The sequence below is a fragment of the Prionailurus bengalensis genome, chromosome F2 (assembly GCF_016509475.1).
Source record: "Prionailurus bengalensis isolate Pbe53 chromosome F2, Fcat_Pben_1.1_paternal_pri, whole genome shotgun sequence".
Lineage (NCBI taxonomy): Eukaryota > Metazoa > Chordata > Mammalia > Carnivora > Felidae > Prionailurus > Prionailurus bengalensis.
The window spans coordinates 81854342-81867394 of NC_057353.1; the positions used below are offsets into that span (position 1 = coordinate 81854342).

General features: G+C 64.6%; 1 protein-coding gene across 14 annotated transcripts in view; it reads left to right on the forward strand.

Moving 5' to 3' along the window:
* The window catches only part of ADGRB1 (adhesion G protein-coupled receptor B1), an 81017-nt gene that overhangs the window by 31913 nt on the left and 36051 nt on the right, over window positions 1–13053 (forward strand). For all 14 annotated transcript variants that reach the window (XM_043601908.1, XM_043601910.1, XM_043601915.1 and 11 more), the window contains exons 15-17: window positions 330–405; window positions 528–630; window positions 1427–1470. In XM_043601908.1, the coding sequence (XP_043457843.1) occupies window positions 330–405; window positions 528–630; window positions 1427–1470 (223 nt within the window). The remainder of the gene's footprint in view (window positions 1–329; window positions 406–527; window positions 631–1426; window positions 1471–13053) is intronic.

Here is a 13053-nt window from a genome sequence, read left to right on the forward strand (position 1 = left end):
CATTTGGAGGCTCCCAGACAACCTTTGCTGAATGGACCAGGGACCTTCACCTCAGGGAGGGGAGGGGTCCGCCTGGAGGCGCACAGCTGCCGCTCTGGCTCCTGGGACGGGAGGCCTGCCCTGCCCGCCCCCCCCCCCCCCCAGCCCTCAGGGGTCACTTAGAGGGACCTAGGCAGCCACCCCAGCTCTCCGAGTGCAGCGCTGTGCGCGTGATGGGGGTGGACATGACCCAGGAGCCCAGGCCTCCGCCTGGGGACACACACTTCCCTCGCCGGAGCAAGGTCCAGGCGGGGGCGGCCGGGAGAGGTGACCGCGGCACCCTCTTCCAGAGGCTGACGACTCATCTGTGTTCGTGGTGGGCACCGTGCTCTACAGAAACCTGGGCAGCTTCCTGGCCCTGCAGAGGTGGGGGGCCTAGCCTGGGAGGGACGGGGCCGAGCGAGGGGTGCGGGCCTGCGGGTGGCGTTCCGGGGTGGGCCTGGGTCTCGGGGAAGGCTCGCTGACGCGGCCTGCTGGCTCTGCCCCAGGAACACGACTGTGCTGAACTCCAAGGTCATCTCAGTGACCGTGAAACCCCCGCCTCGCTCCCTGCTCACGCCCTTGGAGATCGAGTTTGCCCACGTGTATAACGTGAGTGCCCTTGACGCGTGTACGTCTGTGTACGTGTGCCTGATTCCTCCCACCTGATCCCAGGGGGATCCCATGGCCTCCTTGGGTCTCACGTCGGCCTCGCAGGAGAGCCGCTTTGATCCCCGAACGAGGGAGGAGAAACTGCAGCTCAGAGACGTATAGCGATTTGCCCAGGCTCACACAGCGAGCTTATGCGGGAGACAGATTTCAGTCCTCTCCTGTAGCCCTGTTCTTTCCCACTGTGTGGCCTTGGGCAAGTTGCTCAACCTCTCTGTGCCTGGGCTCTCTCCCTTATCAGATGTGAGCTAGAGGCTTGGCTGAGAACTGAGCAATTACCACCAGTGCTTAGAGCGCACCACCCCTCACGAGGGCCCCCGGACCCTGCCGCTCTCACCTCCGTGGTCCCAGTGCTGGCACGCCAGGCCTGCAGGACAGGCGCGTTTGCTCATTCCTGCTCGCTTACCCCTCAGGGCCCCTGGGGAGGGGTCTCCCTCTTCCACCATTTGTATTAAGCTAGGCTGGTCGCCTGGGCACCCAGAGACGGGCCGCAGCCATTGCTGCCGGGAGCTGCTCAGAGAGGGGACAAGAGCTGCTCAAGGCCATGCAGCTGGGCTTGGGGGCTGGGCCAGTCCCTTCCCCACTCTGGGCCTCAGTTTCCTCCTCCTCAAACTCCACCTCTTGGGGCAATCACACAGTCCCAGCACCTGCCTAGCATGCCTGGGGGTGGGTCCCGGCAGTGACCTTGGGTGGGGCCTGGAGGGTGGGCACATGACCCTGACTCCTCTCTCTCCCCCAGGGCACCACCAACCAGACCTGTATCCTGTGGGACGAGACAGATGTGTAAGTTCACGTGGACGTTGTGGCCTGGGGGGGGCCTCCAGGGTGGACTGGGGCGGGGGGGCGGCGCTGACCCGCAGGGGAGGGCTGCGGTTTCAGGTTGGAGGCCGTGTCGTCCCGTCCGTCTGTCTTGAATGATCCCCCACTGCCCAGGTCTGGCTCTGAGGCAGCTTGGAGCCCCCCACCCCAGCCCGCCTCCCAGCCCTCCCAGGGAAGAGTTTGTGCAAAGGCCCCAGAGAGGGAGCAGCCTCCAGAGGAGGGTCAGAACTGGGGGCACATGGTGCGGGAGAGAGCTTGGTGGCTGGATCCCGGTGGGCCAGGTGAGCCTGGGGGCAGCTAGGCCTCCCCTGCTGGGGAGGGTGTGGTCAGGAAGTTGGATGACACTGCCACCACCCGCCTCTCTCAGCCCTGGCACCACCTTCTCTTAGGCTTCCCTGCACCCCTGCCCTAGGCCGGCCAGGAGCATGAGTGTGTGCAGCCTGGTCCGCTGCGCCTGGGGGTATGTGCGGTGATCCCTTGTGCTCTGGGCGGTGCGGTGATAAATGTGTGTCCTGGGAGGTCAGGAAGCCTCCCGGAGGAGCTGACACTAAAGTAAGACAGGTTTGCCTGGCAGAGGAGGGGACGCAGAAGCATAACTTGAGCAAAAACATGGAATTTGGAAGGTACAGGTGGCACGTGAGGTGTGGCCAGGAAGAGCAGGTGGCTGGAAAACAGACAGGGTGGTGCCAGTTTGTGGCAGTGGTTGTGTCAGAAACTATGGAAGTTGTTGAGATGGTATCATCATCCATCCATCCATCCACCCCTATCAATGCATCCATCCATCTATCCATGCACCATTCACCCATCCATCCATCCATCCATCCATCCATCCATCTATCCATCCATCCATCCACCCATCCACCTAGCCCCATCCATCCATCCATCCATCCCAATCTATCCATCCATCCATCCATCCACTCCCATCTATCTATCCATCTACCCACCTACCCATCTATCCCCATCCATCCATCCATCCATCCACCCATCCAGCCAGCCAACCATCCATCCATCCATCCACCCACCCACCAACCCATCCATCCATCCATCCGTCCACCCATCCAGATAGCTCCATCCATCTATCCATCCATCCATCCATCCATCCGTCCACCCATCCCAATCTATCTATCCATCCATCCATCCACTCCCATCTATCTATCCATCCACCCACCCACCCACCCATCTATCCCCATCCATCCACCCATCCATCCATCCATCCATCCATCCACACATCTACCCATCCACCTATCCATCCATCCACCCATCCATCCCCATCCATCCGTCCACCCATCCATCCCCATCCATCCATCCATCTGTCCACCCATCCATCCATCCATCTGCCCATCCATCCATCCACCACTATCAATCCATCCATCCATCTATCCATGCACCATCCATCCATCCCAATCTATCCATCCATCCATCCATCCATCCATCCACTGCCATCTATCTATCCATCCACCCACCCACCCATCTATCCCCATCCATCCATCCATCCATTTATCCATCCACCATGGATCCATCCACCCCATCCATCCATCCATCCATCCATCCATATATCCATCCATCCATCCGTCCATCCGTCCATCCATCTACACATCCACCCATCCGCCTATCCATCCATCCATCCATCCATTCATCCATCCATCCATCTAGCTAGCCCCATCCATCCGTCCACCCATCTATCCCCATCCATCCACCCATCCATCCATCCATCCATCCATCCATCCATCCATCCACACATCTACCCATCCACCTATCCATCCATCCACCCATCCATCCTCATCCATCCGTCCACCCATCCATCCCCATCCATCCATCCATCTGTCCACCCATCCATCCACCACTATCAATCCATCCATCCATCTATCCATGCACCATCCATCCATCCCAATCTATCCATCCATCCATCCATCCATCTATCCATCCATCCATCCACTGCCATCTATCTACCCATCCACCCACCCACCCATCTATCCCCATCCATTCATCCATCCATTTATCCATCCACCATGGATCCATCCACCCCATCCATCCATCCATCCATCCATCCATCCATCCATATATCCATCCATCCATCCATCCGTCCATCCATCTACACATCCACCCATCCGCCTATCCATCCATCCATCCATCCATCCATCCATTCATCCATCCATCCATCTAGCTAGCCCCATCCATCCGTCCACCCATCCATCCCCATCCATCCATCCATCCATCCATCCATCCACTGCCATCTATCTATCCATCTACCCACCCACCCATCTATCCCCATCCATCCACCCATCCACCTATCCATCCACCCATCCACCCATCCACCCCATCCATCCATCCAACTATCCCCATCTGTCTATCCCTATCCATCCACCTATCCACCCATCCATCCTCCAGTGATTACTGACCATGGAGAAGACACTGCTGTATCCTCAGCCTTGTCCTCTTGTCCTGTCTCCAACGAGGATGGACAGCAAAGCAGGAATGTATAGATTCCTATGAAAATGCCAGGTCATGCCACATGCCAAGGAGCAAAGCCAGATGGATCTGGTGGCAGGTGGGGAAGCCTCTCTGAGGAGATGATGTTTGAGCAGAGGCCTGGCACAGCATGTGCACGTGGGTGTCTGGAGAGAGGCATTTTGGCAAAAGGGACAGGCCGCGCAAGGTCTCTGCTCTGGGGGCGTGCAGGGCCACTCAGCAGACGTCACCGGCCTTTCCTGCCCTGGGCCTGGGGCGTGGGGACAGGCCTGAGTGGGGGCTGGGTCACCTACAGCCCTGGCGAGTTGGCACTCTGGCTCTGGTCGTTGTCCCACTGCTTCTCTCCAGGTTTGACAAGCAGCACAGCCTCTTGTGTCTGACTGGACTGAGGTGGGGCCCACAGGCCTGCGGCGCCCCCCACCCCACCAGCCCCCAGAGCCTTACGTCTGCAGGCGGTGGGGTTGTGCTGTGACTTCAAGTCCATGGCGCCTGGCCCCTGCCCACAGCTAGAATCCTGCTCCCCGGGGGCTGTTGAGAGGCCACCTGCAGCCCCCGGGGCACCTGACTGACACCCGCTGGAGGGGCCTTCCGCTTTCTCCGGACAAACACGACACCCTCTCGGACAGCGGCACCCACATTTCTGATTGTTTCCTTGGCGTCCAGTCCCCAGACAGTTTTAAGCTCTGGGAAGTAAATTACTTTCCAGACTGGTGGGATTCATCCCCTTCGCCCTTCCTGGACAGCAGGCTGTGGGAGGTCAGGCCAGCCCAGAGTGTGTCCAGTTCACTGTCCCGGGGGCCCTCATGCAGCCAAGGAGGACCATGTGGCTATGCGGCCTGGGGTAGACCCCCCACTCCCAGAGCCCTGGCTTCCCATCCTGTGGCCAGAGTCCGCCCGCTCACGGGTAGGAGCTGGGTGGGGGCAGGGAGAGCACTGTGGCCAGGTCCCCACTTCTCACCTCTGGCCGTGAACTCCACCTGCCCATCCTCCTTCAGCTGTGGGGGGGGGGGGCCTGCCCACTGCTCCAACATGCCCCACCCATCCCTGGTCACCTCTGGATGCTTGGGATCACATCTGTGCCTGGGGCCCAGGGCCCCATGGACGGCATTTGCACACGGCTCCCTGTTTGGTCCTGGGCATGGCCCTGGGAGCCCTGGGTGACAGTGCCTGTCACCTCTGAGGAAGCCGAGCCTCCTAGAGGCCTGTGACTCAGCTGAAGGCTCGGGGTGGGGAGCTGAGGCGTCTGATCCAGGACTGGGCAGCCGGGGCCCACGGGGGAGGGTCAGAGGCTGGGGGGGTGGGGGTTGGAGGGAGCTGGCTCTGTCCCCCGGGCCCCCCTCTGCTCTGCCCCAGACACCTCTCCTTCCATGGCCGGGTGGGCGGCTCCTCACCACGTGAGTGGGCTCGCGAGAGCCCAGGTTTTCCTAGGTGACCTGAAACAGGGTCCAGGGGCAGGGGCCCCGGTCCGCTTCCACCCGTGTGCCCAGGAATTGAGTCTGTGCTGGCGTGGACCTGCGTGTGCAGGCGGGATGAGAAAGAGTGCCAGGCATCTGCAGGATTGTGGGTGGGGGCCTGGGGGAGAGGGAGCCAGTGGCCACAGCTGAGAGAGAGTGATTTCTCGATCCAAGACTGAGCCCTGCCCTGATCACAGATGGAGCCTTAACACGGGTCACCTGCTGAGCCCTGACTTTCATCAAACACTGAGCCTTGACCCTGGTCACACTCCGAGCCCTGACCCTGGTCACACTCTGAGCCTTGACCCTGGTCACACTCTGAGCCCTGACCCTGCTCGCGTGCTGAGCCCTGACCCTGGTCGCTCTGAGCCCTAACCCTGGTCATTCTGAACCCTGACCCCTGGTCACCCTCTGCGCCCTGACCCTGGTCACACTCTGAGCCCCGATCCCTGGTCACACTCCAGGCCCTGATTCTGGTCACCCTCTGAGCCCTGCCCCTGCTCGCGTGCTGAGCCCTGACCCTGGTCGCTCTGAGCCCTGCCCCTGTGTCTTATCTGAAATCACTCGTGCCTGTGCACATATAACGAAACGTGTGTCATATGCTTGCAGGGCCACCGCCTCCTCCAGACACATGCGACAGTTGACCATGTGACTCGCTTGTCTTAGAAAAAATGAGTCAGAGGGTTCCACCCACAGTACAGACGCTCCACCTGCCTCGCCCCCAGCTACACACACTTCCACACGAAGGCTCGACGCCCACGCCTGACGTCTCTGTAAACATGGGCCCTGACCGACCCCTGGAGTCCCCCTTGCCCCAGCAGCCCCAGTCATGTGGCCGAATCCCGCCCTCCCCGCCGAAGACCCCGATCGCCCGCTCCGGGGCCTCAGCCGGCAGCGTGGCTCGGGGCCGTCCCCCGCAGCCCTCCGCCGGCCCGGCCCCGGCAGCAGCGAGGGCCTGCGGAGTGGGGGTGTTAGGGAGAGAGAGGGGTTCTCGCAGAGCTCCGTTCAGGACTCTGATGAGCGCGGGATGGGTGGGCCGGAGGGTGATGGGGGCTCGCGAAGGCCCGGAGCACCTCCTGGGACCTGGGCCCTGTGCTCCTGAGCCAGCCGCTGCTGTCCTCCTCGGCCGTCGCTGACTTAGAGCGGGAGAGTCAGAGCTGGTGGGATCCTCGGAGAACGTGGGCTTTGCCCTGACCTGCTTGTGGTACGCCGAGGCCCAGCGTGCCGGCCGGGGGCAGGGGCTCTCCGAGAGGGCTCCTCCTGCGACGCCAGCGTTTGGGGGTGTCTGCTGGGGGCCTGCCACGCAGGGGCCCCGGGAAGGGCCGGGTGCCACCCCCACCGCGTCCCCAGCTCCGGGACCCACGCTCACATCGGCCGTGGAGGCTCTGGGAATCCCACCGGGTTGGGGGTTCCCTCGTGCCGTGGCTCTTGGCACCCTTACTCTCTGCCACCTGAGCCGGCACGGCGGACACGGGGACAGGCTGGCCGAGAGGCCGGCGTCCTGCACGCTCCGTGGGGCTCCTGTCTTAAAGCCTGACCCCACTGCAGGCTCTTCCGATGTGCCTTGTTTGCTCACACAAGCTCTCGGTCTGCCGGGGAGGCAGACCCGGGGTGCTGTCTGACAAGCGGGGGCCCCCCCTCGGCCCATGCCGGTCTGTGCTGCAGCCCCCAGCCCCCGCCCCTCCCCGGCCCTGCCACACAGGGATACTCAGGCCCCGGGGCCCGGCCCCTTCCCTGGGGTCCCTGCACCTGTGTGTGTGTCCTGGTCTCTTTAAGAGCCTTGCCCCTATCCTTGGTTTCCTTGGAGAGAGCAGTGAGGGGCAGGCCGCGGGGGGGGGGGGGGGGGGCGAGAGCGGAAGGGAGAGTTGGCAGGGCCCCCGGGTCGTTGTCAGCGGCTGGTTCCCAGATGGATTCCTCCCACGAAGGCTGGTTTCTGATGGGAGCAGAGGAGGCAGGCGGGGGGTAGATGGGAGGGGATGGCGAAACCACCCACCCTCCGCAGCCCTGGACTCTGCCCAGCCCCTTCCCCAGTGCCCTTCCCTCCTCTGAGTCTCCCCCGACTTTGTTCTTGGGGGGTAGGGAGCTGGCGGAGCCCTCCTGTGGGCCTGCCCTCTCCCGAAGGGGCTGCTGCGTCTCCTTGCAGGGCCGGGAGCTGGAGGGGGCGGACAGGTCCCCAGGTCGTGGCCCACCGACAGCTCCTGTGTCCTGCACCCCGGCTCACAGCCTGGCTGCCCCAGCCACTGCTCTGCACCCCACGGGCCCCCTCGCGCCCCCCCCCCTCGGGGCAGCCGGGACTCTCAGCCCATCTGTGCCCAGCTCTGCTCTTGCCTCAAACGCCGCCTGCTCTGGGAGGCTCAGAGACCTTCCCGCGCATTCTCCTACACCCGCACTCCTGTCCACCACTTCCCAGCTCAGACCCCAGTTAGCAGCAAGTCCTAGGGGCCCCGAGCTCCCGCTTCCTGGTTGCCTCTCCCCCTGCAGGATGTGGGCCCCGCCCCAGGGCAGGGTCTCCTCTGCTGCCCAAGAGTTTCCCCTGCCAGGGATCCTCAGGAGGTGAACAGAGGAGGCTGCTGGCATGTGCCCCACTGAAGGGGGTCCCCTCATCCTCAGGGGACTGAAAATTTGTTCATTCATTCATTCATTCATTCACTCACTCATTCCCTGAACACATCTTTCCTGCATCCAATCTGCCCAGCGTGGTCTGACTTCGGTGACAATGTCCTGCCATCAAGGTGCCCCCGTAGCACCCACCCAATAGGATATCCACCCGGGTGAGCCCACCCCCATCCCACTCTCACATATGGGGTGAGAGGGGCCCTCCCGGGAAGGCAGGGTCAAAGGACCTGAGCTTGCCCATGACACGGCTCCAAGTTGTCCCCACTGGGGGTCCTCTTGGACCTGCTTGCCCCAACGACTGGGGGCCTGTGGGGGTCCAATAGCCACGGCTGGCTGGTCAGGATGGCCCCTCCCTCCAGCTCAGGGATCCCTGGCTCTGCTCACACTGGCCACGCAAGCCCCGGCCTCAGTTGCCTTGACCGTGCGATGGACAAGATGAGTGCCCACCAGCCCCCAGCCCCCACCAGGCGCCTCCCAGGCGACGGCAGAGGGTGGAAACTGCCAGTGGAGGCCCAGAGCTGGCCCTGGCCCCAGCCCTCCCCTGGCCCGCCCCCTCCCCCAGCCCCCTCCCCTGCTCTCCTTTCCTTCTCTGCTAGGGAGAGCACTGCCAGCTGCTGCTCGGCCTGTGACAGTGCTGGTGAGGCGTGTCTGGAGAAGAGCTTCCGCAGGGGAAGGGGTGGAACCTGCCGGGGGCACCGTGGGGGTGGCAGACACGTGCCCGAGGACCCGCGGGCGTTGGCGTGGAGGGGGCATCTGGGGGCGGGGGCCTTTCCTGGAAGAAGGGTCAGGGCCTGCGAGCCTCCTGCTGGGCTGTGTCCAGCTGTGACCGGGTCCCCCTTTGTTGTCCGGCGTCTAGCGTCTCCACACCCGCAGGCGGCCCGGTGAGCGTAGCGAAGGGGAGGGGGGCCAAGGTGGCAAGTCAGGGAGGGCAGGCCCCGGGGCTCACGGGATCTGCCTGGTAGAGTGGGGTCACACTGGGTGGCACGTGGCTGGCCGGGGTGGGAGGCCTGTAGGGGTGGGAGATAGGGTGGCTGTGGGTGCAGATTGAGTCAACCACCTTGCCTGTCCCTGGTCACGTGACCGAGCAGCCAGAGGCCTTGGAGGAGGGGCCTGGGACCAGGCGGGGCCGCTTCCCTCAGCGCCCCCACCCCACAGGCCCTGCTCCGTGAGCCCGTGCCAGGCCCTGCCTTGGGGGCAGGTGGGGAGTGAGGAAAAGGGGCCCGGAGTCACCCTCGGGGAGGAGGGGGTGGGCCCACAGGAAGCCGTGCTGGCGCTAGGACCCTGGGCTGGAGGGGTGGGTGCCTCGGGGTGAAGGGGGAGCTGCCTTGTGGGGCCATGCTGGCGCAGGAAGGGGTGCGTGTGGGGACAGAGCAGGGGGCTCTGGGGAGGGCCTGGGCCTGACGAGCACACAGTTGCTCTAGGGTGCTCCTAGCGGGGCTCCGTTCACCCGTCCCTCTGCCCCTCCACGCGTGCCCTGCCGAGACTCTGCATTCACAGTGAGGCTCACCCCACTAGCCCTGTGGCCCCACATCACCCTCCCCGGAGGAGGGGTCAGGGTTGGGGGCTGCCCGCTGCCCAGACCCCATCCTGCCGCCTCCCGCTGGAGCCCAGTCTCCTTCCTCCTCCTGGGAGCCCCGCTCTCCACGGCCTCCCAGGCCCACCCACACCACCGGCTGCCCTGCGTGGGCATCCGTCCCTGTCCACGCCCACGCCCACGTGTCTGGGGTGCCCACCAGGGTCCTACCACGACACAGCAGCTAACGGGGGGCAGGGGCAGGCATCTGATCTGCCGCAGCCTGGACTCAGATCTCGGCCCCATTTCTTACTAATGGGGTCGCCGTGGACGAGCCTGTCGTCTCCTTGAGCCTCAGTTTCCACATCTGTAAACGGGTTGCTACAGTTCTGAAGCGAGGTGATGTGTGTCGAGCACAGATTGTGGGGCCGGGAAATAACCGGTGAGTAGGTGCCATCCTTACCCTACTCCAGGGGGCTTGTGTCACTAGCTGGCACGGTGCCCAGTGGGGACAGCACGTGCCCTCGGGGGGGGGGGGCCGGGGCGAGGGGCCAAAGCGGTGGGGGACAGGCTTCCCGGTAGGGGGCTCCTGGGCTGGGCGCAAAACCCGGAGGCGGGTGGCAGAGGCTCTCTTGGCCCTGGTGCAGCACGTGCAAAGGAACTGAGGCAGGCGTCCGTGCCATGGGGTGGACTTGGGAGGTGACCTTCCTCCCGTGAGACACTTGCTTCCCTCTGCCGGGGCGCAACTGTTCGTTTTCTGTGGCAGAAAGGTCTTAGTCCCACTTCCCGGTGGCCCCGGCCTCATGCCCCTGCTGGGGGCCCTGGGGGGCGGTGACTGCCTGCTTGCCTGCCCGTGGGCCGGCCACATGCGGGGCAGGCCCGGGAAGGACGCCCAGGTGGCCGGCCAGGGGCCGTGGCTGTCCGCCCTCCTTTCTACGCCTCGCTGCAGAGGCCCTTAGAAGTGGGGGTGGTGGGATGGCCGTGAGGTGGCCTGAATCACGGGCCTTTGGGAGTCAGGTGATTCCCTGGAAGGTGGGGTCAGGGGCAGGCCGCGGCGACGGCGTGGGGTCCGGGGTTGGCCACGGCAGTGGTGCGGCCGCCTGCGCCTCTGTCCTGGCTGGCGGGACGTGAGGGTTCCGCCTCCGCAGCGCCCCGGATGTGGCGGGTGCCCAGGAGACGCCGTTGCGTGTCGGTGACGGGGGTTGCGAGCCAGCGTCCGTCTTGGTCGTGCGGCTGGTTCTGAGGCGGTGATGGCGGGCGTGATGGTGATGCTAACGGTGGAGGTGACACCGGGGACCGTGCGGCCACAGCCGCGGCGGTGACCGTGGTGGTGACGAGTGCGCTGTTGGTGGCGGCGGGTGGAGACGGTGGCCGCGAGGGCTGGACGGCCGGCGGTCGCGGGTGTGGCGGGACTGACGCCGTCGCGAGGGGACAGATACGGTGGCATCCATGGCTTCGATGCTGCTGCTGGTGGTGGCGGTGGCCCCGGTGGCCGTGTGGTGGCGTCATTCTCGTGCGCCACGGCGGCGGCGGCCCCATGCACGCGGACGGCGTGGCTGGAAATAGCGTGGCGGCGACGTGGCGGCGACGCGGCGATGTTGCTGGTACCGTAGGGTGGGGGCAGCGGTGAGGGCATCTTGGAGGTGACCGGGCCTGGCTGTGGCGGGTGGCCGGGCGTGGGATCTGTCGCAGTCAGGGGACACTCAGCTCAGGGCCCGCACACGCAGGCCGGGGAGACGCTTCCCGGATGACCAGCGACGGAGCCCGTGGTTGGAGCATGAGCGGGGCTGGGCGTCAGGGCAGTGGCCCCTCGGTTGGCAGGCGTAGGTGACACGACGGACGGCTTGGCTGGATGAGCACCAGGGGAAGTTCTGAGGGAAGCGACAGGCTCAGGCAGGACCTTAGGGTGGCGGCCCCCGACCTGGGAGGGGCCAGGGAGGGGAACGGGTCGGCGGGAGCCTGGCCTCTGAGGCCCGGTCACTTTCTCGCAGGGCTGGGGAGCCCAGGGCCCCGGCCTCTCCGGGGACCCTGGTCGCCTGGGTGGGTGGAGAGAGAGGGTGAGGACGAGAGTCCAGACCGTGGGCAGAGCCGCGTTTCCGGGGCAGGCGGGCCCGCTGCGCCAGGAGGGGGCGGGGAGGCTGGCACCGGGCGTCGTGAGGAACGAGAGCGGCCACGGGTGCTGTAGCCACGAGGCCCAGACGCTGTCAGCACCAGGAGAGGCGGCCCCGCAGGCAGGAGCACGGGCCTCACCTGGCGGCTCACTTAGCAAGGCCCGGGTCAGGCGGGTGTCCATCCCCCCGGGTCTACGGGTCACAGACACCAGGGTCCCCTCAGGACCACGGGCGTTGTTCCCAGGCCCTGAACCAAGACAGGACGGGGCTGATGTGGGCCAAGCCCCGGGGCAGCAGATTCAGCCAGCCCTGCTGGTTCCCACAAGCTGGCAGCAGACAGGGGCTGGGCACGGAAGGGGCGGGGGCGCTCACAGAGACCTCCCAGAGGCAGCAGGGGCTCTGGGGACCCCTGGAGGACCAAGTGAGTCAGCCAGGGGACGGGAGGACGTGTGGTCAGAGGCACCGGCCACAACCAAGGCCCGGAAGCAGGAGAGGGCAGCTGTGTTCTGGGTCATCAGCGGTTCCCGCCGGGCCCAGGGGGCTTGGGAGTCATGATGAGCTCTGGTTGCTGGGTGAGGTAGGACCCAGGAGGGGAGTCTCAGCACAGAAGCAGGGCAGGACCCGAAGGAGGGGTCAGGCACAATGCTCAGGAATTCATAGGCTATCCCGGCAGGCTCCCTGGAGGAGGAGACTCAGCACGAGCCTTGATCTATGGCTCAAAAGTCAATAGGCAGAGGTGGGAGGTGGGCCTCCTGATGGGTGAGGCATCCTTTAGCAGGGCCTGTGCCTGGCATAGTCGGTTTGGGGAGCACAAGTCGAGGCCTGGCTGTTGAGGACCTCCAAGGCCAGGCTGAGAAGCCTTGAGGAGCCCCTAGAAGCCCCCACCTGCAGAGACACTTTGCCTGCTCCCTGTTGCCCCATCCGGCTGTGCTGTGCCACTCTGGCTTCTTCCCTTCTTCCTGTTGTGTGGGAGGACACCCGTGAGTCATTTACACTCTGGTGCGAATTAGCCCATCAAACCCCAGGGGACCCTGCTGGGCACAGTCCTGTAACAGAGCTGCTTCGTGGGCTGGCAGGAGGCATCGTGAACCAGCAGCGAATGCCCTGGTTGGAGCAGTGGGTGGAGCAGTGGACGGGGGTGGGGGTGGGGGCTCTCGGCACACCCTCCCCATCACCGTCCCCTGATATACCGTGAGAGCGCCAGGCCTGCGGGCCGTGTGTCCCTGTGTCTCCCCGAACAGGGTGCTGGGTGAGGATCTGTGCCCACTTCACAGGAGGGGCACCTCAGCTCCGAGTGGCCAGGATGGGATCTGCCCAAGGGGGGACCGGCCTTGGCTGCCCCATTCCCCCCTCGTGGGCTGAGCCTCCTCCCAGGGTCTCTGAC